Source organism: Nycticebus coucang, chromosome 14 (genome assembly GCF_027406575.1).
Source record: "Nycticebus coucang isolate mNycCou1 chromosome 14, mNycCou1.pri, whole genome shotgun sequence".
NCBI lineage: Eukaryota > Metazoa > Chordata > Mammalia > Primates > Lorisidae > Nycticebus > Nycticebus coucang.
Genome location: NC_069793.1, coordinates 5,238,827 through 5,264,905, shown reverse-complemented (window position 1 = coordinate 5,264,905; position 26,079 = coordinate 5,238,827). Strand labels below are relative to the sequence as shown.

Below are 26,079 nucleotides of genomic sequence, written 5' to 3'. Positions count from 1 at the left end.
TGCAAAAAAAAATAAAAATAAAAATAAATAAAAAATAAAAAGAAAGATGCTCGGCACCTGTGGCTCAAGTGGCTAAGGCACCAGCCACATACACCAGAGCTGGCGAGTTCGAATCCAACCCGGGCCCACCAAACAACAATGAAGGCTGCAACCAAGAAATAGCCAGGCATTGTTGTGGGCGCCTGTAGTCCCAGCTACTTGGGAGGTGGAGGCAAGAGAATTGCTTGAGACCAGGAGCTGGAAGTTGCTGTGAGCTGTGATGCCACTGCATTCTACCCAGGGCGACAGCTTGAGGCTCTGTCTCAAAAAAAAAATAAATAAATAAAATTATTTATTTATTTTTTTTTTTTTTTGTAGAGACAGAGTCTCACTTTTTATGGCCCTTGGTAGAGTGCCGTGGCGTCACACGGCTCACAGCAACCTCCAACTCCTGGGCTTAAGCGATTCTCTTGCCTCAGCCTCCCGAGTAGCTGGGACTACAGGCGCCCACCACAACGCCCGGCTATTTTTTTTTGGTTGCAGTTTGGCCGGGGCCGGGTTTGAACCCGCCACCCTCGGTATATGGGGCCGGTGCCTTACCGACTGAGCCACAGGCGCCGACCAATAAATAAAATTATTTTTAAAAATAATAAAAAAAAAGACCATGACAACCCTACACAACCAGTGATGACACGAAAAAGGGCAAGCCCTCTAATCTGTCATGGGAGTTTTTAAGAATAAGTTAATTTTTAAAAGGATCTTCTCTCAAAACAGACAAAAGCGTCACTTGAACATTTAGATATTATTTGGATATTAAGAAATAATAGAAGTTATGGAAAATAGTATAAATTGGAATTAGAAAAACTCAAAACAATGCACCTGGAAAAAAGGAAAACTTGAAAAGAGGTGACAAGTCAGAAAGGAATTAAATAAAGAGAAAACTAAAGAAATGAAGACTAAAACTGGAAGGAACATAAGAGCAAATAAATTTCACAAATAATGCCTTAAGAGAAACAGACTAAGGGAAACAGGAAAATGTTTTAAATCAAAAAGAAATGTTAAGACCAAAAAAACAAAAATGCTGAGGAAAAATTATAGATATGGAAAATAGGCAAAGTCCAAGATCCATATAATAGAAATCTCAGGAGAAAATCAAAGCAAAGGAGCAAAATAAGAAGAAGATACTTCAAGAAAATTCTCAGGCCAGGTGGCTCACCCCTGCAATTCTAGGATTCCAGGAGGCTAGAGCAGGTGGATCGCCTGAGCTCAGGAGTGCGAGGCCAGCCTGAGCAAGAGTGAGACCCTGTCTGTAAAAAAAATAGCCAAGTGTTGTGGTGGGCACCTGTCGTCCCAGCTACTCAGGAGGCTGAGGCGAGGGGATCACTTGAACCCAAGAGTTTGAGGTTGCTGTGAACTATGACACCGTGGCACTCTACCAAGGGTGACAAAGTGAGACTCAAAAAAAAAAAAGAAAGAAAATTCTCCTGAAATTAAAATGTCTTAAAACAACATAATAAGTGAGCACCACTGCTCACTGCCCCCCATCCTTCTAAGACTACGAGTTCCCAAATCCCCTTCTCCGTACAGTTTGGTTCCTGGTAAGCGTAACCGTGAAGGGGATTTTCAAAAGATTTGTGGTGTGTAAATGAGGCAGAAACCATTCTTCCCTAGAGATCAACACAGCCGATGCAACAGCTTCTGCCCCGCCTGGGGACAACCCTAGGCTCTGCCCTCGACCCACGACCGCCAACTTCATGGTGGCCAAAAGTGGTGCCTTCTGGACCTCTTAGTGAGTCCTGGCTTTCCTGAGGCTCCAGGGCTTCAGGTCAACGTAGGCATGACTAGTCCTGGATCTTCTGGCTGCAGCTTCCCACACATCCCCAGCCCCCACCCTCAGGTCCTCCTACACCCATGGAGCCCCTGATCTCTACAGTAAGCCCCTATTTCTAGAACACATGTAGTGGCTCCATCTTCCCATGCAGACTCAGATGGATAGTCCTTTTTGGTTTTTTTTTTTTTTTTTGGAGACAGTCTCTGTCACAGCTCACAGCAACCTCAGACTCTTAAGCTCAAGTGATCTCTTGTCTCAGCCTCCCGAGTAACAGGGACTACCCACCACAATGCCCAGCTAACTTTTCTATTTTTAGGGCAGCGCCTGTGGCTCAAAGGAGTAGGGCACCAGCCCCATATGCCGGAGGTGGCGGGTTCAAACCCAGCCCCGGCCAAAAACTGCAAAAAAAAAAACTTTTCTATTTTTAGTAGGGACAGGGTCTCCCTCTTGCTCAGACTGGTCTTGAACTCCGGAGCTCAGGAGATCCACCCACCTCAGCCTCCCAGAGTGCTGGGATTACAGGCGCACTGAGCTGGCCTGGATAGTCTTTTTAAATAACAGAAGTGGGATCTGGGAGAAGAAAACGGAGGAGTGAACCCTAATTATGAAACCTCCCTTTACAAATCAGTAAAGGAATATGAGGTGAAAACTGGGCTAAGAGCTAAAAAGGCACAGGCCTGGTAAAAAATAATGCTAATGACCAGCTACTGTCTCCTGGTTTGCTAGATAATTGGTCACTCACCCCTATTGGCTTCTTTGTAATTAGTGCCCTGAGGCCACATAGCTGGTGGTCATAAGGACCCTTCCCTTTCTCTGTAGATAACATCACCTTTTCAAAACCTAAAGGTAGTTTCTGAGATATCTTTCAGGCCCCAATTCAAATTCCACTGGGGCCCCACAGTCAGCATAGCAGCTTATGAAGTCAAGCAAATAACAGGGTTTGGTTCTGATCCATCTCACAGGAGGCTTAGCAGGTCTCCATCCACTGTGGTTATTTCCCTGGTTTTGGAAAGCAGAGTGGAACACACACTCTCTGCAACTGGCTGGATCGGCAGAGCGGCTCCCACCCTGCCCAGTAACACAAGAGCTGCTGTGGTAGAAATGGTCTGGTAGACACCACCTGAACTGCCACTCTCCTAAAAGAGAAAACCGAGTCATATTGCAAACTTCATCAGGTAGTGACACCAATTTTATATGTTCTTCGGATGTATCTTTACTGAGCAACTCAAGACAACTCCCAATACCTAGCAAATTAGTTTTTCTCTGTAACCATTATTTAAAAACAAAAGGCCAAGCACGGTGTATCATGCCTATAATCCTAGTACTTTGGGAGGCCAAGGCAGGTGGATCACTTGAGCCCAGGAGTTCAAGACCAGCCTGAGCAAGAGTGAGACCCCATCTCTGGAACTAGCTGAGCGTTGTGGCAGGCACCTGTAATCCCAGCTACTCAGGAGGCAAGAGGATCTCTTAAGTCCAAGAGTTTGAGGTTGCTGTGACCTATGATGCCACATACTGATGGCAACAGACTGAGACTCTGTCTCTAATAAATAAATAAATAAAAATGAGATGTTGGCTCCACCTAGCAGTGACAGCAGCACACCTTTGCCATCTTACCAGAGGCCTATCCACTCTCCAGCCCTCTATCATAGCTAGATCTGGGGACCGTGATTACCTCACCATCCCACAAGGTAACACACCGCACCACCAGGCAACTTGGACGCGACGAACAAGAAGTAATAAATGTGCCAGAAATCTTGGTAAGGCTCATGCATGTAGGTGCGTGGGAGGTGAACCCAACAAAATGCCTAAGATCTCGGCAATATTCCCAGGGGTACAATGGTCTGGGACATGTCGAGATGTCCCCTCGAAGAGGAAGACCAGTTGCTGCACCAGGCATCTCCTGTGACTAAGAAAGCAGCAGGACATTTAGTGGGGCTCTTCAGATTTTGGATGCCACATAAGGTCACAACCTTGAAGTACTCTCCTTGGCCATCTGGTGACCGTAGTGATCCTCCGTGATGAGTTATGGAACACTTTTTCTAGGGTGAGTTCTCGGACTTGTCTGACCTTGTACACCTCATCTAGGTGTATGTACTGGGAGCCTGCAAAGCTGCCGGTGTGAGCAGGGCCAGGGACAAGAGAAGGCTCTGCCCTGCGCTCAGGCTGGTCTGCCAGCTGCTGTACCACTTGGCCCAGTCAACCCAGCAGATCCAGTGGCCCAGTGAGGTGTCTGGGGCAAGCAAGGATTCCCAATGAAGCCTTTGGCAGGTGGGTCACAGAAAAGACTATGAGAATTCTGGAGCAAAGTCATATTCTCTTCTGACGATAACTGTTCCCGTTTTGAAGAACAGCTTCTGGCTCGCCCTTAAGCCCCAGTAGAGACTAAAAATGTGACCCTGGTCACAAAGTTACCGTGTGATCTGAGTTGCCCATCTTTAACTAGATGCTAACTAATCCAACAAGTTATAGGTGTAGGTGTGTGTTATGAGCACCGTTTTCAAGTGGGACATACGAGCTCAGACCTGAGTGGATCCTGAAGGCACAAGTCATCGCACAAGCAAACAGGTCAGATGGCCATGCACCTGTGGTGCTGCGTCACCTCCTCCCCCTCAGTCTGCAAGTGAGCTCATGGCAGGCAGGAAGTGTCCCTAAGGATCAGCTGACTGTGGCTCTGCTGGCACCATCTCAGAGTGGACATCTGTAGCTCTCCAGTCCCAGGAAGGGGTGACCCTGAAGTGTCTGGGGACAGAATTCCAAACAGTGCACTCGGTGTTCATTTTGCACAGGAGAGAGGATCAGAGCTATGGATGAACATGGACTCATTGGCAGGGATTTGGAAGGAACAATATTGGATGATTGGGTCCAAGGTCTGGGGAAGAGGCACAAGGATGAATCTCCTTCAGTGGGCACAAGTGGACAAATCCACAGTTGTACCTCATGTAAATACTCACATGTGGACCTGATGACTTGTTCCGAGGATCAGCCAATTTCTCTAGCTGCCCTGTTTTGCATGGTCTCAGCCGCGTGAGCTCCCCCTCACCAAGGAAGACAGGTCTGCAGCCACTGCTGAGATGCTGAGAGCCTACATACTCTTTCCCCAGGACCAGCCAGCCACTTCAGGGCAGGTTGGTTCCATTGGACGACTCCCACCGTAACAGAGCAGAAGCTGGATTTTCCTGGAGTTGTCAGTGGCTCTGAATATGGATTTGTCTTCCCTGTCTACAATGCTTCTGCCAGAACTGCTATCTATGGGCTTACATTTTTTTATTTTTTGACACAGAGTCTCACTCTGTCACCCTGGGTAGAGTGCCATGGCATCAGCCTAGCTCACAGCAACCTCAAACTCCTGGGCTCAAGGGATCCTCCTGCCTCAGCCTCCAGAGGAGCTGGGATTATAGGCATCAGCCACAATGCCCAGCTAGCTTTTCTATTTTTATAGAGACGGGATCTCGCTTTTGTTCAGGCTGCTCTCGAACAAAAGGGAGCAGCCTGAGCTCAAGCAATCCACTTGCCTCGGCCTCCCAGAGTGCTTGGGATTAGAGGCGTGAGCCACCGCACATGACCAACAGATGATTATTGTATTGAAAATAACATTGCTTCTGGTCAAGAGCTCAGTTTTTTACAAATGAAGCATACCAGCAGATTTATGCCCACTTGGCAAGTTCCTTGTCACCCTAAGCAGAGCACGTTTGAATGGAAGGATGCCCTTTCCTTGGCTGGGTAATGATGGGCTGTGGGACTGCAGGATGCAGTAGAGACTCTGAACCAGCCACCACTGAGCCAGCGGGCACGGGAGGAGGCAGGGTACTGGGACAAGTGGGTCTAACTCCACAGGAACCGGGTCACTATGGGGAGGCCTATGCCTGGAAGCCAGGAGACTATCTGAGGCACCCTTAATACTCCCTTGTCCTATGGTGAAAATTTATGGGAAGCCAGGCACAGTGGCTCCCGACTATAATCCTAGCACTCTGGGAGGCTGAGGCAGATGAATCACCTAAGCTCAGGAGTTTAAAACCAGCCTGAGCAAGAGTGAGACCCTATCTCTACTAAAAATAGAAAAAAACTAGCTGGACATCGTAGCAGCCTTGGGAGGCTGAGGTAAGCACAAGAGTTTGACGTTGCTGTGAGCTATGATGACGCCACGGCACTCTACCCAGGGCAACAGAGTAAGACTGTCTCAAAAAAAAAAAAAATTGTGGGAAACTACAGGAACCCCAAAAGAGGAAGTGCCCCTGATGGCATAGACCTTTCAGAAATGAAGGTTTGTTTCACAAAGAGGGAGCAAATTCTCATAATTCTTTCCTTCCCTGTCTCACATCCCCAGTTACCTGTAGTGCTTCTTGGGGGTCATCGCTCAAATAAATTCCTGTATTTCCCACACACACCCCCAAAAAAACTTAAGTCTAGTTGAAGGAACATAATCACACCAAATTACAAAGGGGCAGGCTGTGTTGGCCAGCTGTTGGCCCCATGACATCCTCCTGCTGCTGGAACGGGTGCTCCCCGGCTCCCTCCTGTGAATTACTGGGTTACAGCACAACATGGAGAACTTGCAGTGAGGTTTGCAAGGTGAGTAAGATGGGGCTCTTATTCCCAGGAGGCAGGCCTCCCCACATGACCCCTCCCAGGCCTCTGCAGGCCTCTGCAGCTTCTGTGCCCACGTGGGTGCTGGCCAGGCACAGTAACCATTCCTCTGCCCCACCCACACTCCTATTGACCACTATTTCCCTAATAGTGTGATGTGTCTGTTTCCTGGGGTGGGGGTGAAGGAGGAGGGAGGAAGAAGAGTGAGGCAGAGAGATGGAGACACTCGAGGCACCAGTCATTGAAAGGAGCATGTCAACCAGTGGGGGTGGGCCTTGTGGGGCTCCTGAGTCATACACGCAGAGTATAAAAAGAAGGAAAGAAGATTTGAACACCAACTGGATATTTAATGACTATCATTCACTATTTTTAGGCATGAAAAAGGCGACTGTGAACTTGTTAAAGGCTGCTCATTGTTCAGTCTCCTGCTGAGATGATCCAAGGACATGCCGTCTTGGGTTTACTTCAGGCAGCAACAGGGGCAGGGAGCATGGACCAAGCCTGGCCTCAAGGCTGACCCTGGGGCTGGAGGTGGGCAGGCTGGGGGTGCACCAATACAGGGTGGGGGGGTGCACACGGTGGACGCCCACACTAAGGAAGGAGCTGCAGTGGAGCTCAGGCTCCAGCAGGGGTCTTGGTGGGAGTGCCAGAGGCCTGCACAGGGCAGAGGCCAGGGGAAGGGGGAGAAGTGGGCACTATTGAGTAATATCCGGGCATCAGGGAGGTGGGGCATTGTCCAGTGGGCAGAGAGCCGCAAACTAGAGAGGAGGGACACAGGAGCACTCTGACCTCAGGCTTTGGAGAGGCAGCTCTGCACCTGGCATTTGTCCTCCTCTCCTGCTCTTTAGCCATGCCTTTCTCACCTCAGGGACTTTGCACATGCTGTTCTGGATCCTGGAGTGCTTCCCTGAGGACTCAGTGGACAGCTGCCTTCTCATTCTCCATCTTCAGCTCTCAGTTCAAGCACTGTCTCTGTGGAAAGAGCTTCTCACCCACCCTTGCTAAACTGGCCTGGTACCCATCCCTCCACCCCTCATACATCAGTTTCCTTTTGCTGCGATAACAAACCACCACCAACTTAGTGGCTCAGAACAATACAAATATATTCACTTACCAGTTCTACAGATCAGAAGCTAAAATCAAGATGTCAGCAGGGCTGGCTCCTTCTGGAGACTCTAAGGGACTATCCATTTCCTTGTCTTTTCCAGTTTCTAGAAGCTGCCTGCATTCCTTGGCTTGGGGCCCCTTCCTCACATCACTCTCCGACTGCTCACTCTGATATTCTCTGTAGTATAAGGACCTTGTGATTACATGGGGCCCACCTGGACATTCTAGGACAATGTCTTCAGCTCAAGATCCTTCATCTAATCTGCAGAGTCCCTTTGGCCACAGACAGTCACAAAATCTCAGGATCTGGGGATCAGGTCACCTCTTGTCCCTCCCCTTCCCACAACATAAGTTTCTGTCACTCCACCTGTTTGGCACCCTCACTGCACTGACTTTAGGCTGGAATTCTTGTGTTCATGTGTTTCCATTTATCACCTGCTCCACCTACTCCATGTCTGGTTCCTCCATAGTTCTTTTCCTGGCATTAACATGTTGGTTAATGTGTTCAATGAAGATAAAGATGAACAGATGGGTGAATGGCCGAATGGTTTTGTAGATGGTTGAGTGGAAGGATGGATAGATGGGTGGATGAGTGGATAGGTGGATGGGTGGATGGATGAGTGGATGGATGGGTAGATGGATGGATAGGTAGATGGATGAGTGGATGGGTAGGTGGATGGATGGGTGGATGGATGGATGGATGGATGGATGGATGGATGAGTGGATGGGTGGATGGATGAGTGGATGGATGGGTAGGTGGATGGGTAGGTGGATGGAAGGATGGGTGAGTGTGCCAGTGGGTAGATGAATGGATAGACAGGTGGACAAATGAATGAATGAATAGCCTCCCACATGCAGGACAGAGGAAAACGTAGACTTCTGCTCAGATTCCCAAGATGCACCTTCTATCACAGAAGGGCCCAGCCTAGCTGGAGAGAGGAACAGAAAGGGCAAGAGAGGTCCCACTCATCCTTCGCTATCAGGAAAGCCAGCTAGCTAGACCTTGGAGAGATCACTTATCTCAGAGTTGAGACAAGAGGGCCTCAGAGGTTCCTGGAGAATCTTACCTCTGTAAGAGTTGAGTCAAACAGAAGGGAGAGGGGACTGGCATGCTCCCCAGCAGAGCCAAGCACCATAGAAAGGAATGAAGCACTCACGTATGCCCACCTTCCCCATCACTACACTGTCACCTCCTCAGGGAGGCGGTCCAGATCTCTGTGCCCCCTGTGTGCCTTCTTAGTTGCAGGTGCAGTTTTACAGGTGTTTCGTTTGATTCTGGTCTCCCTCCCAGCTTGACATCAGCTCTGAAGGCAAGGACCTTACCTGTCCTGTTCATCAGCATGGAGCACAGTGCCTGGCACCCAGCAGGTGCTCAGTAAATACTTGTAGTGTGCAAGGATGGTGTCAGAGGGCCCTGCTGCCTTGCTGGCTGCAGAAGAGTCCCGGAGGTCTGGTCCACAATGGTCCCATCATCAAGGGAGCAGTAATGCACGTACGGCCCACAGGCAGACCTGGCGGAGAGAGATCTCTGCCCAGAACTGGTCTCTTCCTCTCAGGCCTCCCAGCAGAGGAAGGTCCGGACCCGGACCCTTAGGAGAGGACCTAGGGAGGAGTATAGGACCACTGAGTCTGTTTGTGAGGCTCCTGGCGGGGACAACTAAAAACAAAGTTCCTTTCTACTAGGAGGGGCAGGGAGGACACCTGATGGCAGTAGTGGCTGTCCAGGGTGTGAAGACAGAAAGTGAAGACCAGAAGAGCAAGGACTATGCCTCCTTCATCTCCAGGTCACCAGAGCCCTGAGCCTGGTTGGAGGGAGGAAGGAGTGAAGAGAGAAGGGAGGGAGAGAGTGACTCCATGAAGCCACTGAGCCACTGAGCCACCAAGCCAGGGCACAGTGTTTCTAAGATTTGAGAAGAATTTTCCCACCCAGGATCTGATCTTTCCCTTATTGTGAGTCTGTGAATCATTATTATTATTATTATTTTTTTTTTTTTTGTCCCAGGCTAATGTGCAGTGGCAGCACAGCTCACTGCAACCTCAAATTCCTGGGCTCAAATCATCCTCCTGCTTCAGCCTCCCAAGTAGCTGGGACTACCAGGTACATGCCATCATGCCTAGCTAATTTTTCAATTTTTTGTAGAGATGGTCTCATTACATTGTTCAGGCTGGTTTCAAACTCCTGGCCTCAAGCAATCCTCCCATCTTGGCCTCAGAAAGTGCTGGGATTATACTCAGGAGGCTGAGGCAGGAGGATCACGTGAGCCCAGGAGTTTGAGGTTGCTGTGAGCTATGACGAATGGCACTCTACCAGAGTGACAGAGTGAGATTCTGTCTCAAAAAAAAGGGCTTGGCACCTATGCTCAATGGTTAGAGCTCAGGCCCCGTGCATCAGGAGTGGCAGGTTTGAATCTGGTCAGAGTCTGCTAAACAAAACAAAACCCAAAAAAGTGCTGATATTACAGGCATGAGCCACCATGCCCGACATGAGTCATTATTTTTTCAAACTTGACAGGTGAGAAAATCAAGGCTGAAGGTGGGCAACTAAATTACCCGAATTTCACCCAAGACTGGAGGTAGCCACTGGAGCTCTTTCCAACCGTGTCTTTGGGAGCTCAGCCTCTGGCCCATCCCCCAGCCCAGCCCACCCCTCTGTGAGGACCAGGGTGGCTGCTGCGGACTGAATATTTGTGCACTGACCTGGGAATTCCAACTTGCAAACCTAATCCCTGGTATGAGAGAGCTGGGTCCTTTGAGAGGTGATCAGGTCATGAGGGTGGTGTTCTCCTGAATGGGATTAGTGTCCTTTATATAAGAGCCCCAGCCAGCTCCCTGCCCCTTCTGAGAACACAGCAAGAAGTTAGCTGTCTCTGAACCAAGAATCAGGTCCTCACCAGACACTAGATCTGTCCGTGCCTTGATCCTGGACTTCCAGCCTCCAGGACAGTGAGAATGTTGTTTAGAGGCCCCCAATCTGTGCTGTTGTGTTACAGCAGCCCCAACAGACCAAGACATCAGCAGTGGGACTCCTCAAACTCAGGCAGAGAGCGAGCTTCCCATACCAAGCACCTCTCACTTACTTTGAGAGAAACAAATTTCCATACCAAATAAGGCGGTGGACCTCAGAGCCTCTGCCCACTTCACACAATTCCTTTTAAGTGTCCAAACGCAATTACACTTGGAACTTGTCTGCATTCGGCCTCCCCCGGCCTCCCATGTAAACAAGCGGCCCAGCTGGGCCCCAGCTGGCTGTCCTGGGAAAGGAGGGAACGGGTCATCACCCTGCCTGCTGCCTGCCAGCCTCTCTCTCAGCCTCGGGTGTGGCCCATGAGCCTCCAGCATCTCAGAACCCTCTGACCTCCCCCCAAAAAAGACCCCAGGAGGCAGCTGGGCTGGGTTGTACAGGGAATGATCTGAGAAACTCCCTCCTGCCAAGGTTTACACTTGGGCTGGACAAGGAAGAGGCGTAGAGTTTCCAGGGGAGTGGCAGGGGGTCTCTTCAAGGTGCCCATGGAGGCACACCTCCCCCAGTCTGGGTACCATTTGTTCCTGCAGGGAAAGCTCAGGATTCCATTGGGCTCCCTGGACCGTGAGAAAGTTGGCCCAGGGCAGGAGAGGGCCACCCCACACTGTCCTCACAGCCACCCCATTGGGTCCAACCCTCACAGCCTTGGGCCGGGTGCCCTGGGCACTAACCCGTTCCAGGACTCCTAGGGGCTCGAGGTGGGGTGGGGGGGCTGACTCATCTTCCCACTGAGCAGCACTCACACCAGCACCATAGCTGCCAATTTCTTTGCGCACTGAGCGTTGTGATTTTCCACTTGCACCATCTGATTACTATTAGAGTTGGGGAAAGGGGAATTCCTGGCTCCAAAAGCCCTTAGGGGGCCCTCGACAGATTCCAGGTGGGAGGGAGAGTGGGGTGCCTCCTGGGTGGTGTCGCCTGCCTCTCAGCCAATTCTGCACCACCCCTGCATGGATCCCTCACCCCACTGCCGCTGCCCCGACTTCCCTGCATCAGCCCCTCAGTCATTGAAACAATGGGGTGGGGACCAGCCAGCCTGCCAGCAAATGCACACTGGGAACAAGACAAAAGTGCCAGGCAAGTGCACAGCCCAGTGCTCCCTCTTCTGGGCAGCCTGGCCTAGCAGCAGAATTCAGGAGAGATTAACAGCTGGACTCGGGCTGCAGTGCTCGGGCCAGCCTGACGTCACCAGGCAGAGAGATGAGTTCCCAGTGGGGCTCTGGGGGGGCTCCAGCGGAGCGGGGCATTCCTTCCCGAAGCCTCATCCCTGCTCAGCGCCTCCTCCTCCTCTCCCCACCCCCTCCTGCCGGGCCTGGAACTGGGTTTGGGGTGGATTCTGCTTCCAAAGCCATCTCCTCCAGCAGGCGAGGGCTCGTCCTCCACTCTGAGCTCGCATTTTCCAAGGCTTCGGGCAGTGCTCAACGCTGGCTTGCTGCCCTGGTGGGTTGGCTGAAGGCAGGAGCTACTGGAGGAGCCCTCCACAGAGGGGAGGCTCGGTGGATCAGGACAGCAGCAGGTAGCTCCGAGGGGCCCAGGGGCCTGGGGTGGGTGTTCCGGGAAGCGAGGCTGCAGGATGAGGGCCAGGAAGGAAAGGAAAATGAAGGGGGCACCACCAGGGCTGGCAGCTCCCAGAAATTCCCAGGTTCCAGGAAGGAGCCCTGAGACCCCGGAGCTGCTGTCACCCAGAGAAGGACTTCCTCCTCCACTCCGGAGGCTCCAGGGCTCCCAGGGACACGAGGGAACTTGGAGAGCCCCCTTCCTGTGGCAGGTCCTGACACCCAACTGGCCTCAACCCTGGCCCAAGCCATTCTCCAGTTCCAGCCTCTACTCTTTCTTCCTGGGGGTGGGGGCTCCCCCTTCACCCTTCCCCCAGCCTGGCTGGCTGTCCAAGCATGCTTTGTGGAAGGCCCCAAGGGGAACACCCAGCGGGCAGTGTCCCAAGCACAGGGACAAGCACACACAGACTTCCCTGAGTGCAGAGCCCCACTGGGGTGGAGGGGGAGGGCATTGAAGGGTCAGTCACAAAAGGGTGGGCAGCTGCAGTCTTACCTTCTCCCAGGCCTCACTTCCCCCAGGGCCGGAGTGAGGAAACACAGGCTCTATTAGGCTCTGCAGCAGGGAGGTGACAGACAGACCCCTCTGATGGCCAGTGCCTGCAGGCCCAGCCCAGGCAGTGGCCAGGGGAGAGAAGAGGGACCGAGTCATGGGGTGGGGTGAAAGAGGAGGGGCTTTAGGAGGGCAGGCTGGGAGACAGACAGGTGGCCTGGCCACCCAAGGGTGCTTGTGTGGGGCATCAGGCATGAGCTAAGCTGGGGTCAGCTTTAGTGGCAACTAGTTCTGTCCCAGACCAGCTCCCACCCAGAAGAACACAGGCACTCATACATCCCACACACATGTTGCACACATGTTCTTTAATATGGCTCATCTGGGGTCCACTTGGCTTCTAGACACTACAGGCAGGGACACCCCAGAGGATCAAGTGAGAATAGTGAGCTGGGAGCACCTCCCCTATGCCCACCTGCAGCCAGAGACCCCTCCACAGCTTTGGGGCATCAGTTGGCCAGCTGTGGTTAAGCCTGGCCAGCCGGGGTGAGAGGGTAAGGTTCTCCTGAGTCAGGACATCCTGGAGGCCACCCAGACCTAGGGGGTGGTGGGTGTCTGGAGGGGCCGCCAATAGTGGGTGCCCATGGCCAGGAAGGATGAGGGTAGGCCGGTAGGTCTGGGGTTGCAAGTACAGGACAGCCGGACGGCACGGGCAAGCCCCTGACAGTAGGATCGTGGCCCAACTAGAGGCAGCTGCGCAGGCCCCAAGGGCCCAAGGAAGCAAGGTGGCCACATGGGCGAAAGTCTGGGAGCGTCCCCTCAAAGATGCCCTGTCGCCGCTAGCTCTGGGAGGGAAGGGTTAAAGAGGGGGCGGGACACCTGAGCGGACAGGCACCTTTTTCAGCCAATGGCGAGTGCGGCGGCCCGACCGCGGACCGCCCCTGAGGGGAGGAGGAGGTGGCGGGTGGGTGTGCAAGTCGTGGCGGGGCGGACCCGCCCGGCGTTGGCGCCGAGGAAAGAATTTCTGGGGAGTTGAGCTGAGCAGGCTGCCCAGCGCTCCCTCCAGAGAAGAGAGAGGGGCCAGGAGCCTGCGGCAAGGCCCTCTCCACTCACAGCCTCAATTTCCCCGCCTGCACTGCAGGGAGGAATAAGTGCTTGCCTGTCGGGGCAGAGCTCAGGTTGGGGGACAGGGATCAGTTCCAGGCGGGTGGACCAGTCTCTGGCTGGGTCGCCCCCTCCTCACGTTCCCTTTCCCCACCTGGGAGCCAGGCAGTGCGGGGGTGGGGGGTGGGGGAGGCTTCCCGGAAGGCCCCTCCTGGACAGCCCCCTCAGACGTTCCTCTTGTTTCTCTCTGCAGCTGTTCTGGTCTTGACAACACACAAGCCTGCAAAGCTGTAGCCTGTGCACAGGTATGGGTGTGCCCGTGGACAGGGGATCTCGCACTCCAAGCCAAATCGCACCCCTTTCCGAAGGGGGTAGTGGGAATGCCTGCTTCATATTGGTGTGACGAGGACCACACCAATGATGGTGTAGCCTGGCACAGAGCCCAGCTGACATTTGTTGACCCTAGGGTTAGCGGTGGTGACAGTGGGTGATAGTGATGCTGCTGACCACACTATCCTGCCTCCCAGGCACATGTAGGGGAGAGGCACAAACCTTACCCCATGATAAACACAGGCCCAGCCAGAGGCCTCCTCCTCCGGGAAGTGGTCCCTGACAAGATGGCTGCTGCCCTGCTCCCCTGCTGGGACTGATTGCTGTCCCACACCAGCTGGGCGCAAAGGGGTGCCCGGGAAATGTGCGTAGGTAAATTTGTATCTCCAGAAGCAGTCTGGCGCCAGAAGTCGTGCAGACTAAGCAAGAATGGGGAAGGAGAGGACTTCTTTTCCAGTGAGGGGCAGTAGGGCTCCACAGAGTTAATATGGATCCAAATGAGGGGACCACAGGCAGGAGGGGACTGTGCCCGAAGGGTGACCTGCTCCTGAGTCTCAACTTAACAGTCCCACAAAGCCCCTGGCCCCGAGGACCTCCAAGGCGAGCTCCAGGCCTGGGAAGCCCTGGGGGACAGGGCTCTGGGAGATGGAGGGCTGGAGAGCAGCTGTCGGTGGGACCCTGCTGCCCTCTTCTCTCTCTCTCTGGGCTTTTGCCAGGTGGGTGTGCCGGCTGGTGAGCTGTCAGCAGGAGTCCACACTGGCCAGGCCTGGAGATGGCGGGAAACTGCTCCTTGGAGGCCCATCCCACTAACAGGAACAAGGCAAGTGCCACTAGGTAGCGGGGACCCAACCTGCCCTTGAGGGACGTGGGTGGGAGGGGCAGGCCCAGCCCAGCATTTCCTATCCCCACCCTGCCCAGGCCCCACCCTCTAGCTCTGGACTTATGGTGGGCAGTGGGCTGCTCTGGGCTACGTGGCCTGGCATTGGTTATCTGGGCTCTTAGATACCTTGAAGTCCTTTGCCATGCTGACCCTGGGGTTATCTTTTATTATTTATTTATTTATTTATTTATTTTGAGACAGAGTCTCACTTTGTCACCCTCAGCAGGGTGCTCTGGTGTCATAGCTCACAGCAACCTCAAACTCAAGTGATTCTCCTCCTCAGCCTCCCAAGTAGCTGGGATTACAATGATGCCCACCACAATGCCCAGATATTTTTAGAGACGAGGTCTTGCTCTTGGTCAAGCTGATCTCGAACCCGTGAGCTCAGGCGATCCACCTGCCTCAGTCTCCTAGAGTGCTAGGATTACGGGCTTGAGCCACTGCACCCAGCTTTGGGGTCATCTCTACCAGCCTTGCAAGTTCTCATTTCTTCCCTGTAGAAGAGGGTTAGTCAGCTGTTCACTGTGGCCAGGCCCTGCCAGGAAGCCCCAGGATGCCCAGGTGGCCCAGACGCTGTGAGCTCCTTGGAGCCTGGCTGCTCTGGGCCACCTGCCGGCGTTGGTTGCCCTGCCCGGGACCCATCAGTCATGGATTTACTTCCCATCTCCAGGCTCCAGCCCTGAGACTCTGGCAACCCCTCTAGCTGGGCCACCTCCTTCCATCCTCCCTCTATGAGTCCCCTACTTCTCTGAGCCCCTGGAAAAGTGGCAAAGTCTGGAATTCCCTTCTGAATCCTGGACAGAGCCCTCTCAAGTTGGAAGACTCACTTAAATTTCCAAGTCCAACTTCTTCTATGTTTGAGGAGACTGAGGCTTACACCACAGTAGTAACTTGCCATGCCCTTGGGCACTCACCTCCTCCTCACACTGACTGCTGTGGAATGGCTGCTTCAGAAGGCAGAGATCAGACTGGCCGTGGGGAGGCTCCAGAAATCCCAGAGCAAAGGCAGAGCTCAGGGAGGGGCCGGGCTCCAGAGCAGGCATTTTACAAGGGAGTATGGATGTGGCTGGTAATGGCAGCTGCATGCCCCGTGACTCACCCAGCCTCCCCCTCTGACTCCAAGGGGGGGATTGCAGACTTTTTCCAGCATGCAAGAGTCACTGAGTGATCTGACCCTACTCTGTCCAGCCCCTGAGGCCCAGTTCCATCCCAGCGTCCGAGCTGATCCTTCTTGGGCCTGTTTGGGCACTGAGTCTTACAAATTCCTAGGTCTGGTTCCCCAGCCGAGAGGAGCACCCAAGACCTGGAGTAACCAAGTCACCCACAGGGAAGGAAAGCATAAACCAAGTGGGCAGGTGGGGCAGGTGGAGAGAGGCAGACAGATGCTCGGCTGCTAAGGTTACCTAGAGGGTTGCAGGCAGTGCCTTAGTGCTTGCCCTGGCCTCAGCGATTGGCCCAAAGCTTTGCCAACACCTCCAGTCCTTCTTTGCAGCATGCCCTTGACCTGAGCCAGGCCAGAAGGTCCCTCCCTTTGTGATGCAGTGTCAAGCACAGAGAGCAACCTCAGGACCCAGCTTTCAGCCAGAGCTGGGGGTCTTCTGGAGGGTGGCAGAGCAGATCCTGTCTTGAGAACCTTCTCGTTTGTTTTGTTGTAGAGCCAGAGCAATCGAACACCAGCCTTAGGGGAGAGTACTGGGTGGACCAGCATGTCTGCCAGGGTTCAGGGAAGGTAGGGGGAGACCCTGGGCAGGCAACCTTTGCTTCTGGGAAGGAGAGGCCAAAAGCGGCTGCCTGAGAACTGAATCCGGCTTGTGGATGGGTTGTGCTGGGCCTGCACACTGGTTTTTAAATGTTAACATTTAAAGATCGAGATATTTCACATTGCAATCTAGAGTTCTGGCTTCTCCAGGGAGAAAGAGTAAGAAGTTCAGCCACTCAAGCCCGGCAGCTGGAGCAGAGCAGGCTGCCCATTTTGCCACCTCACCGGGTCTCACCAGTCTCTTGCACCTGGCCCTCCTCCGTGCATTTCCATGCCAGCCTAGACCCTGGGGGCAGGACTGATATTCAGACCAATCGTGAAAACATGTAACACTTCCCTACAGTTTGTTAAATAGCTATTGCCTCTCCCCCTCCCTGGGGACCCCCTGAACTGTACCACAATCCAGAAGCCCAAAGGGTGATGCTGGCTTAGCAAGGAGCTGCCTCTGAGCCCATGATGGGACAGGGTCCTGCTCAAGCTATGGTCAGCGTTCCCCCATCCCCACCCCCCGCCACCTTTTTTTTAAACTTACAAATGATTATTTACTCACTTATTTGAGGCAGTGTCTCCCTCTGTCGCCCAGGCTAGAGTGCAGTGGCATCATCATAGTTCATTGCAGCCTCAAACCCCTGGGCCGAGATGATCTCCCTGCCTCAGTCTCCCCAGTAGCTGAACTACGGGCTCATACCACCATACACCATACCCAGCCATTTTTAAACTTTTTTTTTGCAGAGACAGTGTCTGGCTATATGTTCCCCAGGCTGGTCTCTAACTCCTGGGCTCAGGTGATCCTCCCATCTCAGCCTCCCAAAGTGATAGGATTTCAGGCATGAGCCACCATGCCAGGCCAATTTTACTTCCTTAAATAAATATTTTCATATTTTGCTTTGAAACATTCCAAGTATACAAGCACGTGCAGGAACAGTGCAATGCACACCTGAGCATGCACAGTCCTGATCCGTTCGTCTTTAACCCTTCATCGCCTGTGCACCACTTGATAAGTAGACTTTTTCCCCAGAACTATTTGAAAGTGAATTACAGACACCATGCCCTTTCACCCCCAAATAGCCTACATCTTCTAAGAACACAGGCACTTTGTAGAGAGCCACACACATTTTCTTTTTTTTTTTTTTTTTTTTTATTTTTGGCCGGGGCTGGGCTTGAACCTGCCACCTCCGGCATATGGGACCGGCGCCCTACCCGTTGAGCCACAGGCGCCGCCCACACACATTTTCATATTCAGTAAATGTAACCATGATAGGATGCCTGTATCTACCTACACATGGTCCATGTACACGTTTTGCCAGTTGTCCCAGTCACAACCATTTAGATTCAGTATACATATGTAAACTCTAGGATCACACTAACACTGCGTTTGTTAGTGATGTCACTCAATCTGGAAAAGCCCCTCAGGTGTTTTTGCCTTTCGTGACATGGACATTTTGGGACAGAGTCTGCTGTCATTTCCCTTGCTTGAAGAGCTGCTGTCCGTGCTGCCAGCTGTAGGCTCTGGGGCACAGAGAGGTAGCCTTTTGTGGGGTCAGGGGTGTTTTCTGTTTGGGTCACAGCCAGTTAGTTGTTCCACAATCAGTGACACTACAGACACCCCCTAAGTCTCCAATCAGGACCCCCATGCCAGACCCCAGATGCAGGTCTGCAGCGGGGCTGGTGGCATCACCAGCTCTCTCCCCTCTGCACCTGCACAGATGTGTCCCAGCGTGAGCGAGGCCCCGGAGCTCTACAGCCGAGGCTTCCTGACCATTGAGCAGATCACGATGCTGCCGCCGCCAGCCGTCATGAACTACATCTTCCTGCTCCTCTGCCTGTGTGGGCTGGTGGGCAACGGGCTGGTCCTCTGGTTTTTCGGCTTCTCCATCAAGAGGAACCCCTTCTCCATCTATTTCCTGCACTTGGCCAGTGCCGATGTCGGCTACCTCTTCAGCAAGGCCGTGTTCTCCATCCTGAACACGGGGGGCTTCCTGGGCACGTTTGCCGACTACATCCGCAGCGTGGCCCGGATCCTGGGACTCTGCATGTTTGTCACCAGCGTGAGCCTGCTGCCAGCCATCAGCACGGAGCGCTGCATGTCCGTCATCTTTGCAGCCTGGTACTGGCGCCGGCGGCCCAAGCGCCTGTCGGCTGTGGTGTGCGCCCTGCTCTGGGTCCTGTCTCTCCTGGTCACCAGCATCCACAACTACTTCTGTGTGTTCCTTGGCCGAGAGGCCTCCCGACCGGCCTGCAGGCACATGGACATCTTCCTGGGCATCCTCCTCTTCCTCATCTTCTGCCCGCTCATGGTGCTGCCCTGCCTGGCCCTCATCGTGCATGTGGAGTGCCGGGCCCAGAGGCGCCAGCGGTCCGCCAAGCTCAACCACGTCATCCTAGCCATGGTCTCCGTGTTCCTTGTGTCCTCCATATACCTAGGGATCGACTGGTTCCTCTTCTGGGTCTTCCAGATCCCTGCCCCCTTCCCAGAGTATGTCACCGACCTGTGCATCTGCATCAACAGCAGCGCCAAGCCCGTCCTTTACTTCCTGGCCGGGAGGGACAAGTCCCAGCGGCTGTGGGAGCCACTCAGGGTGGTCTTCCAACGGGCCCTGCGGGACGGCGCAGAGCTGGGAGAGGCTGGGGGCGGCACGCCCAACACGGTCACCATGGAGATGCAGTGCCCCCCTGGGAACGCCTCCTGAAAGGCCAGCGCCTGGGCAGGGAGCAGCTGGTGGCCTCCAGAGACCTTTGCCGCCTCAGGTGGGGACAGGAATGAGCAGCTGCCTCACTGCCCACACCGGAGGAGAAAGGTCTGTTTCTAGTCCCTCGTACCTCCTTCTCTCGGGGCTGGAGGGCTCTGGAGTGGCTGAGGGACTGAGCAGACCCCTTCAAACAGACCCTGTGGTCCCCACCCGGCTCCCACAACCATTCTGCTCCTAAATGACCCAACTTCCTTGGGAGGAAATTGCCTCCAAGTGGTGGTCAGGAAGAGAGAAGAGGAGGTCACCCAGCCCAGTCCACCTTTGCCCCTTTGGTCACAACCTTGAACGTGTCCCAGCCAGCACCACCCCCACCAGGCCAGCAGCGTCATCCCGCCTTCAGGGGCCATTCTCCCGATTCTGTCCTCTGGAGGCAGCATCAGTGGAAGTGGACTTGGTAGCCACGTCTTCCTGCAAGCAGCATCCTTGCCCCTTTGACAAATCATTTGGTGACTTTAATGGGGGGATTTCTGGTCCTTGCAAGCCTCTGGAGACAGAAAGGACTTTCAGCCACCTTGAGCAAGTGCCTGCCTTTTCTGACCCCTGCCGGGTGAGTCCTGGGCAGCCCCTGGACAGTCTGTTGGCTCCAGCCCCCACCTGAAAGTGGACTCTGGCCACCCAGAGACAGGCGCCGTGATACCCACCCACAAGCACAGTGGTCGCATATAGCCAAAGGAAGTTTTATAAAAGACAATGAAATGTATACCAATAAACATTTTATAACTTGCAGTGAGGAAGGCTCAGTGCTGCCATCCCACCCGGGGTCTCAGATTCCCACTGTGAGAGGGCCCCAGGACAGCAGCCCTGTACACCAGTCCCCAGGCACTCTGCTCCTCCCCTCCAGCACTCCGGCTGCCTCCTCCGGCTGGGTCTGTCCCCCTCTCCTGGTGGCCCGTCTACTTCTTAGCCAGAGCAAGCCCTGGTCATCTAGGCTGTCCTCTGCCAGCTTCTGCCAATGCCCTTTCCTACATGCCCAGCTGTCCCTGGGACCCAGCTCTCACCTGCTCCCTGCCAGCTGCTACCCACAGGCATCTAGCTTGCTTGGCCTTACTCAGGTGGGCCGGTCTGCCAATCTATGTCCCTGACAGCCCTCTGCTCAGCCAACCTGACTTGCCCTCCTGTCCACTCCAGACCACTGCCCCTCTGAGTTCCCTTTTCTGACAGTCCCAGGTGGTCCTCCCAGTGAGGCCACTGTCCTACAGAAGGCGGAGACCTCGTGTGGTCTGCAGACGATGGTTCTAGGACCTCCAGGTGACAAAGGTCAAGTGTGGCCACTGACCCCTCCCAGTGCCTGGCCTGCCCCAGCGATGGTCTGAGAATTCCAGAAGGGCAGAGTGAAAACCACTACACCTGACGGCTCATTCCTGGGGACTCAAGAGAGACCAGGGGGGGCTCTGAGGGCAGATGTGAGGGGCAGGACCGCGACCACATCCAAGGGTGACAGCTTCCACCAGCACCAACTGCTGAGGCTCAGCCTCCACATGGGTGGAAGGTTGAGGGGACTGGGGGTCCGAGGGGCCATCCTGGATCCTGGCTCTCTAGGAGACCCTGCCCCGGACCTCCAGGCCTGAACACACTCTGGGGAGCTACCCCTACCAGAAGGAAGCGGCCTTTCTGCCTATGTCCAGCTACCGTGGCTCAGAGCCTGAGTCCTGGAGGGCAGAAACAGCTGGGTCTGGGTCCAACTCTAGGAAGAGGCACCTGCCTTTAGGGACACTGAGACCGGAGGGGCAGAAGGAGCCCCAGTGACAGGGCCTCTCCCAGCCTCTGGACCCTTGTCAAGCACAGATAACTACAATCGTGCTGGGAGCAAGCCTTCTTCTGCTCTGTGCCCCCTCCAGCCCCCAGGAAGACCCTGCGCTGCCCTAGGACCCCTCCCTGTCTGTGCTCACAGAGGACTAAATGAGCAGGAGCCACAGGCCCCACTGTTCCTCCCTCTCCCCTGGTATTTCATTATTAAGGTAGGCGGGGGCAGGGGCGGGGGGGGCGTGGTGACTTGCTCCTGTAACCCTAGCACTCTGCAAGGCCAAGGCGGGTGGACTGCCTGAACTAACAGGCTCGAGACCAGCCTGAGCTAGAGCAAGATCTTGTCTCTAAAAAAAAAATAGCTGGGAGTTGTGGTGGGTGCCTGAAGTCCTGGCTACTCCAGAGACTGAGGCATGAGAATCGCCTGAGCCCAAGAGCTTGAGGTTACTGTGAGCTATGATGCCACGGCAGTCTACCCAGAGTGACCAGGTGAGACTCTGTCTCAATAAATAAATAAATAAATAAATAAATAAATAAATAAAGTGGGCTGGGGGGGCCCAGGAGCTCAAGGGGCAGGCACCCACACCCATGGCCGCACGGCTGGGTCCTGCAGTGATACCCCATGCTGCCTTTTTTCTGGTGTTTGGTGTAGGTGGGAAGCTGAGGGCCCCTAGCACCTCAGATTTCCATCTTGCAGCTCGGGCCAGAGGCATGTGGCAGGCGCAGAACAGAAAGTGGAGTGGGGATCATCGTGCCTATTAAGGAGTTTCCAGACTGCTCTGGGCACTGCTGAGCCAACTTTCCACCGCCACATGGCATGCAGGAGGGTTGGGGTGAAGGGCCGAGGGCCCCCCGGGGCAGGTGGCCACGGGCGAGGCAGAAATCTACTCATTTTCATACTTCCTGCCACTCACTACCTCTACAAAAATAAGCAAGTAGAGATATGCGCTCTTTTAGATTATACAAGGGATAAACAAGGCCAAATTTGGAAAGTCAAAAGCGAGCCTGGGAAGGCAGAGGGGCTGCCCCTTAAGTCATGGGGCCTCAGCTGTGCCTCAGTTTCCTCAGCTGTTACAGCACAGATCTCATGGATTTGGTGTAAACACCCAGGGCAGTGGCCAGAACCCTTGAATGCCCTGCTCAGGTGTCCAGGGCAGGCAGCACGGTGACCACTAGTGGAGGGACATGTGCATGGATGACCAGAACCAAGCACTGATGACCAATGTGGAGACTGCTGTGTGCTGAGTACCTGCTCCTGCAGTGGGCTCCAGGCCAGAAACCCCCTGTGCATGCCCTGTTCACTCTCGGGGCACTCATTGTCAGCACCAGGTGTGGAAGAAGGGGCTCACAAATGGTGATTCTCTTCTAAGCTCAGTCGCATTGAGTGGACAGCCCTGGTGGGAGTCCATATCCCCACCCAAAGGCTCCCCACAGAGGCCCAGGGAGGTCAGGCCTTTGACCTTTGCATCCCTCCATCAGCAGAGAGTTGGGATTCTGGGGAAGTTCATCATGTGCACAGGACATGTCCGTCAGAGCCCTAAGACAACCCAGACAGGCCTAGTTGGTTCCACAGTGTAGCGAGACCAGAAGAGGAAATGGCGGGTCTTAGGCTGCTAGCGTCTGATACAGAGTGAGATGGGAACGGGGCACACCAAACAGCCTGAACGCCGCCAATGCCTCTGCTGGCTCCATCTTCCATCTTCGCAAAAGGAAATGGAATGCTTCTCTGGCAGCTGCCCAGTTCTTGGATCCCTGCCAACAGCGGTTTTCAGATAAATTGGGTTTTGTATTTTATGCCAGCACTTTTAAGCCCAAGAGCTGTTCATATCTGCACAACTGGTTGCAGAGTCCTCAGCCATGATGATTCCTCTGTCCTAAAGCCCTGGGCTCCTTTAGAAGGTGGCACACAGATGTGTGAACCCTCACGGTCCAACGTCTCACCATACCGGGAGAAAGCCAGGCCCAGGGACATGTGCCTTCGGAAGGTAGGCAAACGTCCTGCAGAGATCTTCCCAAATCAAAACCACTGAGCACAAGTGCAAAAATATATTTTAAGCCAGGATGAACTTGAGAGTTGGAGAACTAGAAAACAACAGGGCACACTTCGCAAAAGCAAAACTCATGGAAAACTCACTTCTGTGAGTCAGAGCACCAGCACCAAATTTCCTGGCAATTCAAGAGAAGGCTCACCTACTCGGGCAGATTAAAAAAAAAAGTCTTGTAAATAATTTAATTGAGATGTAATTTAAATATAATAAAATGCACCTATTGAACATACAGTTCAATGGTCTCTGACAAGTGTGTCCATGTCATTGCCACATTGATATACAGAATTTTTCTATCCCCTCGAAAAGAACATTTTCATCACTCCCAAAAAAGATTGCCTAGCACCACTGGGCACTGACTGCTCATCTCTGCTTTATGGCACTACAAATCAGTGTGCTGGGACGATGGTAAGCAAGACTCTTGGTACCTAGCTTGAGGGGTGGCAGAGGGCATGTGTGTGCTCAAGGGAATTTTCTGACTCACTTGGAAAGTTCCAGAAATGACTCTGGCTTCAGATGCAACTGGATGTGGGGCCTTGAACCGCGTTCTCTGGGCTACCTCCCTTTTCCTGTTTTCGTCTCTGCCTTGGTCTGTGTTCCATGGACTCCCAGTGAATAAACTGCAGTCAGGCAACCAGCAATTCCCAGCTTATTCTACAAATTCAACAATTCCAGAAGAAAGAGAACATCCCTCTCCTGGTAATTCCAGACGAAGTCCTGCCACCATGCTCTCTGGCCAGACCCGGGTCACATACCCTCCCCTGGACACCGGGCCTCAGGAGACAGGCGGCAGCAATCCCACCTGAGCCCAGGGGTCTGGAGCCAGCAAGAGGGAGCTCGAGGTATAGGCAGGTGTGCTGACCAGCGGGCAGGCGGCGGGAGCTGACCACAGTCATGGCCCCAGACCCACCTCTTTCCTGCATAAGATTTTTAAATGCTCCCAACCAAATCCGCAGCTGTGTTACTCACACAGGAAACAAACCCCCTTCACCTAGAAGAGCCAATCAGATGGAGGGCAGGAGCGGCCTCCCAGCCAGGCAAGGGCGCCTCCACTGCTCCTTGTTTTCCCTCCACACGGCTGCTGCGGGAACAAGCACACAGGCCCAGTGGCTTGAGCAACAGAGATTTAGTTCCTCACAGTTCTGGAGTTAAGAAGTCCAAAATTGGGGGTGGCGCCTGTGGCTCAACAGAGTAGGGCACCAGCCCCATATGCTGGAGGTGGCGGGTTCAAACCCATCCCCGGCCAAAAACTGCAAAAAAAAAAAAAATCTTTTAACCAGTGTAAAAAGAAAAAAAAAAAAAAAAAGAAGTCCAAAATCACAGTGCGGACAGAATTAGGCCCCTGTCCTCAGCTTGCAGAGGGCTGTCCTCTTCTGCATCCTCACGTGGCTGTCTCTCTGTGTATGCACCTGTCCACACCCGTCTGCATCCAAATTCTCTCTTCTTAGAAGGACACCAGCCATGTTGGATGACAGCCCATCCTAATGACCTGGCTTTGACTTATTGAACTATTTTTTTTTTTAAGACAGAGTCTCACTTTGTCACCCTCCATCGAGTACTGTGGCGTTGTAGCTCACAACAACCTCAAACTCTTGGGCTCAAGCAATTCTCTTGCCTCAGCCTCCCAAGTAGCTGAGACAACACGTACCTGCCACAACATCCGGCTATTTGTAGAGACAGGGTCTTGTTTTTCCTCAGGCTGGTCTTGAACTCCTGAGCTCAGGCAATCCACCCATCTCAACCTCCCAGAGTGCTGGGATTATAGGCGTGAGCCACTGGGCCTGGCCAGGAATTGTGTTTAATTGTGTTTCCTCCCCTGAACTATGAGCTCGTTAAGAACTCGTGATCATTATGGTGATCATTGTGTATGTGATTCGGTGCACACAGACATACAGGTGTGGACGCACTGTGTATATCTATAGGTATGTGTATGTCCTGTGTGGGTTGTACGTATGTGTGTGCCATAATGTACATCTATGTGTCTATATATACATACACATGTGTATCCCACGCATGGTATGAGTTTGATAAATGCTGTTTAAATCAGTTTTGAGCCTAAAGGAGAAATTTCCAATTATAGCAACAGGGCAGCGGTAGAGGTTGGTAACTGTGGGAGGTGGCACTTTACTCCTGCCATGGATTCGGAGAAATGACAGACAGACCATAACCCCCCTCCTACCCCACCCAGGTAAAATAAACAGGAAGGGAAATCTCCAGGTATCACGGTTGACTTTGCGACTAGAGCTAACACCTGATGGCCAAGGCTACATCAGATAGGGTAGGATCCAGGGGCTAGGGGTGAAGGCATTAGCAGGTAGCAGGGGGTCTTGGAGTGACCTCAGGTGGGGGAGCTAGAACAGAGGAACCTGGGTGAGCCCAGGAGCTGGACAGGGACACAGTGTTCAGTGCAGGACGCTCTTATTGGCAGCTTTTCCCTGCTCAAAATCACGCGTGTGGGCACCAATCTGACTCCAAAGCCCTTCATTCACACCATTCAGAGGTGTAGAATCTGAATTTACAACTACTTGCATGATGCCAAACCTCCAAGCCAAGAAATCCATCAAAAACCTGGTCCTAGGCTTAGCGGCTAGGGTGTCAGCCATATACACCAGAGCTGGCAGATTCGAACCCAACCCGGGCCTGCCAAACAACGACAAACAAAAACTTACTGGGCATTGTGGTAGGCGCATGTAGTCACAGTCACAGTTATGTGGGAGGCTGAGGCAAGAGAATCTCTTAAGCCCAAGAGTTTGAGGTTGCTGTGAGCTGTCACACCATGACACTCTACTAAGGGTGACCAAGTGAGACTCTGTCTAAAAAAAAAAAAACCTGGCTCTAGACCAGTGAAATCCTTTGGATATTCAAGAAAAGCCAGTGACAAATGCCTTTCATGATCATGCAG

General features: G+C 53.3%; 2 protein-coding genes across 7 annotated transcripts; one reads left to right on the top strand and one right to left on the bottom strand.

Annotated features, from left to right (window-relative positions):
* Positions 1 to 6,951: 6,951 nt before the first annotated feature.
* LOC128565772 (uncharacterized) lies at positions 6,952 to 12,824 on the bottom strand. Of its 4 annotated transcripts, none has more exons than XR_008374331.1 (4): positions 12,573 to 12,703; positions 10,199 to 12,089; positions 8,825 to 9,103; positions 6,952 to 7,679 (listed from the first exon to the last, which is right to left on the bottom strand). XR_008374331.1 is itself a non-coding variant. In XM_053562485.1 (2 exons), the coding sequence occupies exons 1-2, from the start codon at positions 12,822 to 12,824 to the stop codon at positions 11,709 to 11,711; spliced, it is 633 nt and encodes a 210-aa protein (XP_053418460.1). In that variant the 3' UTR covers positions 9,480 to 11,708. The 4 variants fall into 4 exon arrangements, 1 of the variants encoding a protein (XP_053418460.1); XR_008374332.1 differs by having other exon boundaries at positions 10,393 to 12,089; XR_008374333.1 differs by having other exon boundaries at positions 10,603 to 12,089.
* On the top strand, positions 11,900 to 21,353 carry MRGPRF (MAS related GPR family member F). 3 transcript variants are annotated; one of them, XM_053562484.1, is made up of 4 exons: positions 11,900 to 12,039; positions 13,924 to 13,976; positions 14,707 to 14,820; positions 18,346 to 21,353. In XM_053562484.1, exons 3-4 carry the CDS (start codon positions 14,773 to 14,775, stop codon positions 19,327 to 19,329), a joined length of 1,032 nt encoding a protein of 343 aa, XP_053418459.1. In that variant the 5' UTR covers positions 11,900 to 12,039; positions 13,924 to 13,976; positions 14,707 to 14,772; the 3' UTR covers positions 19,330 to 21,353. The 3 variants fall into 3 exon arrangements, with proteins under 3 accessions (XP_053418459.1, XP_053418457.1, XP_053418458.1); XM_053562482.1 differs by having other exon boundaries at positions 13,924 to 13,975; positions 14,717 to 14,820; positions 18,346 to 21,352; XM_053562483.1 differs by lacking the exon at positions 11,900 to 12,039 and adding an exon at positions 13,606 to 13,744 and having other exon boundaries at positions 13,924 to 13,975; positions 14,717 to 14,820.
* The last annotated feature ends 4,726 nt before the right edge of the window (positions 21,354 to 26,079 follow it).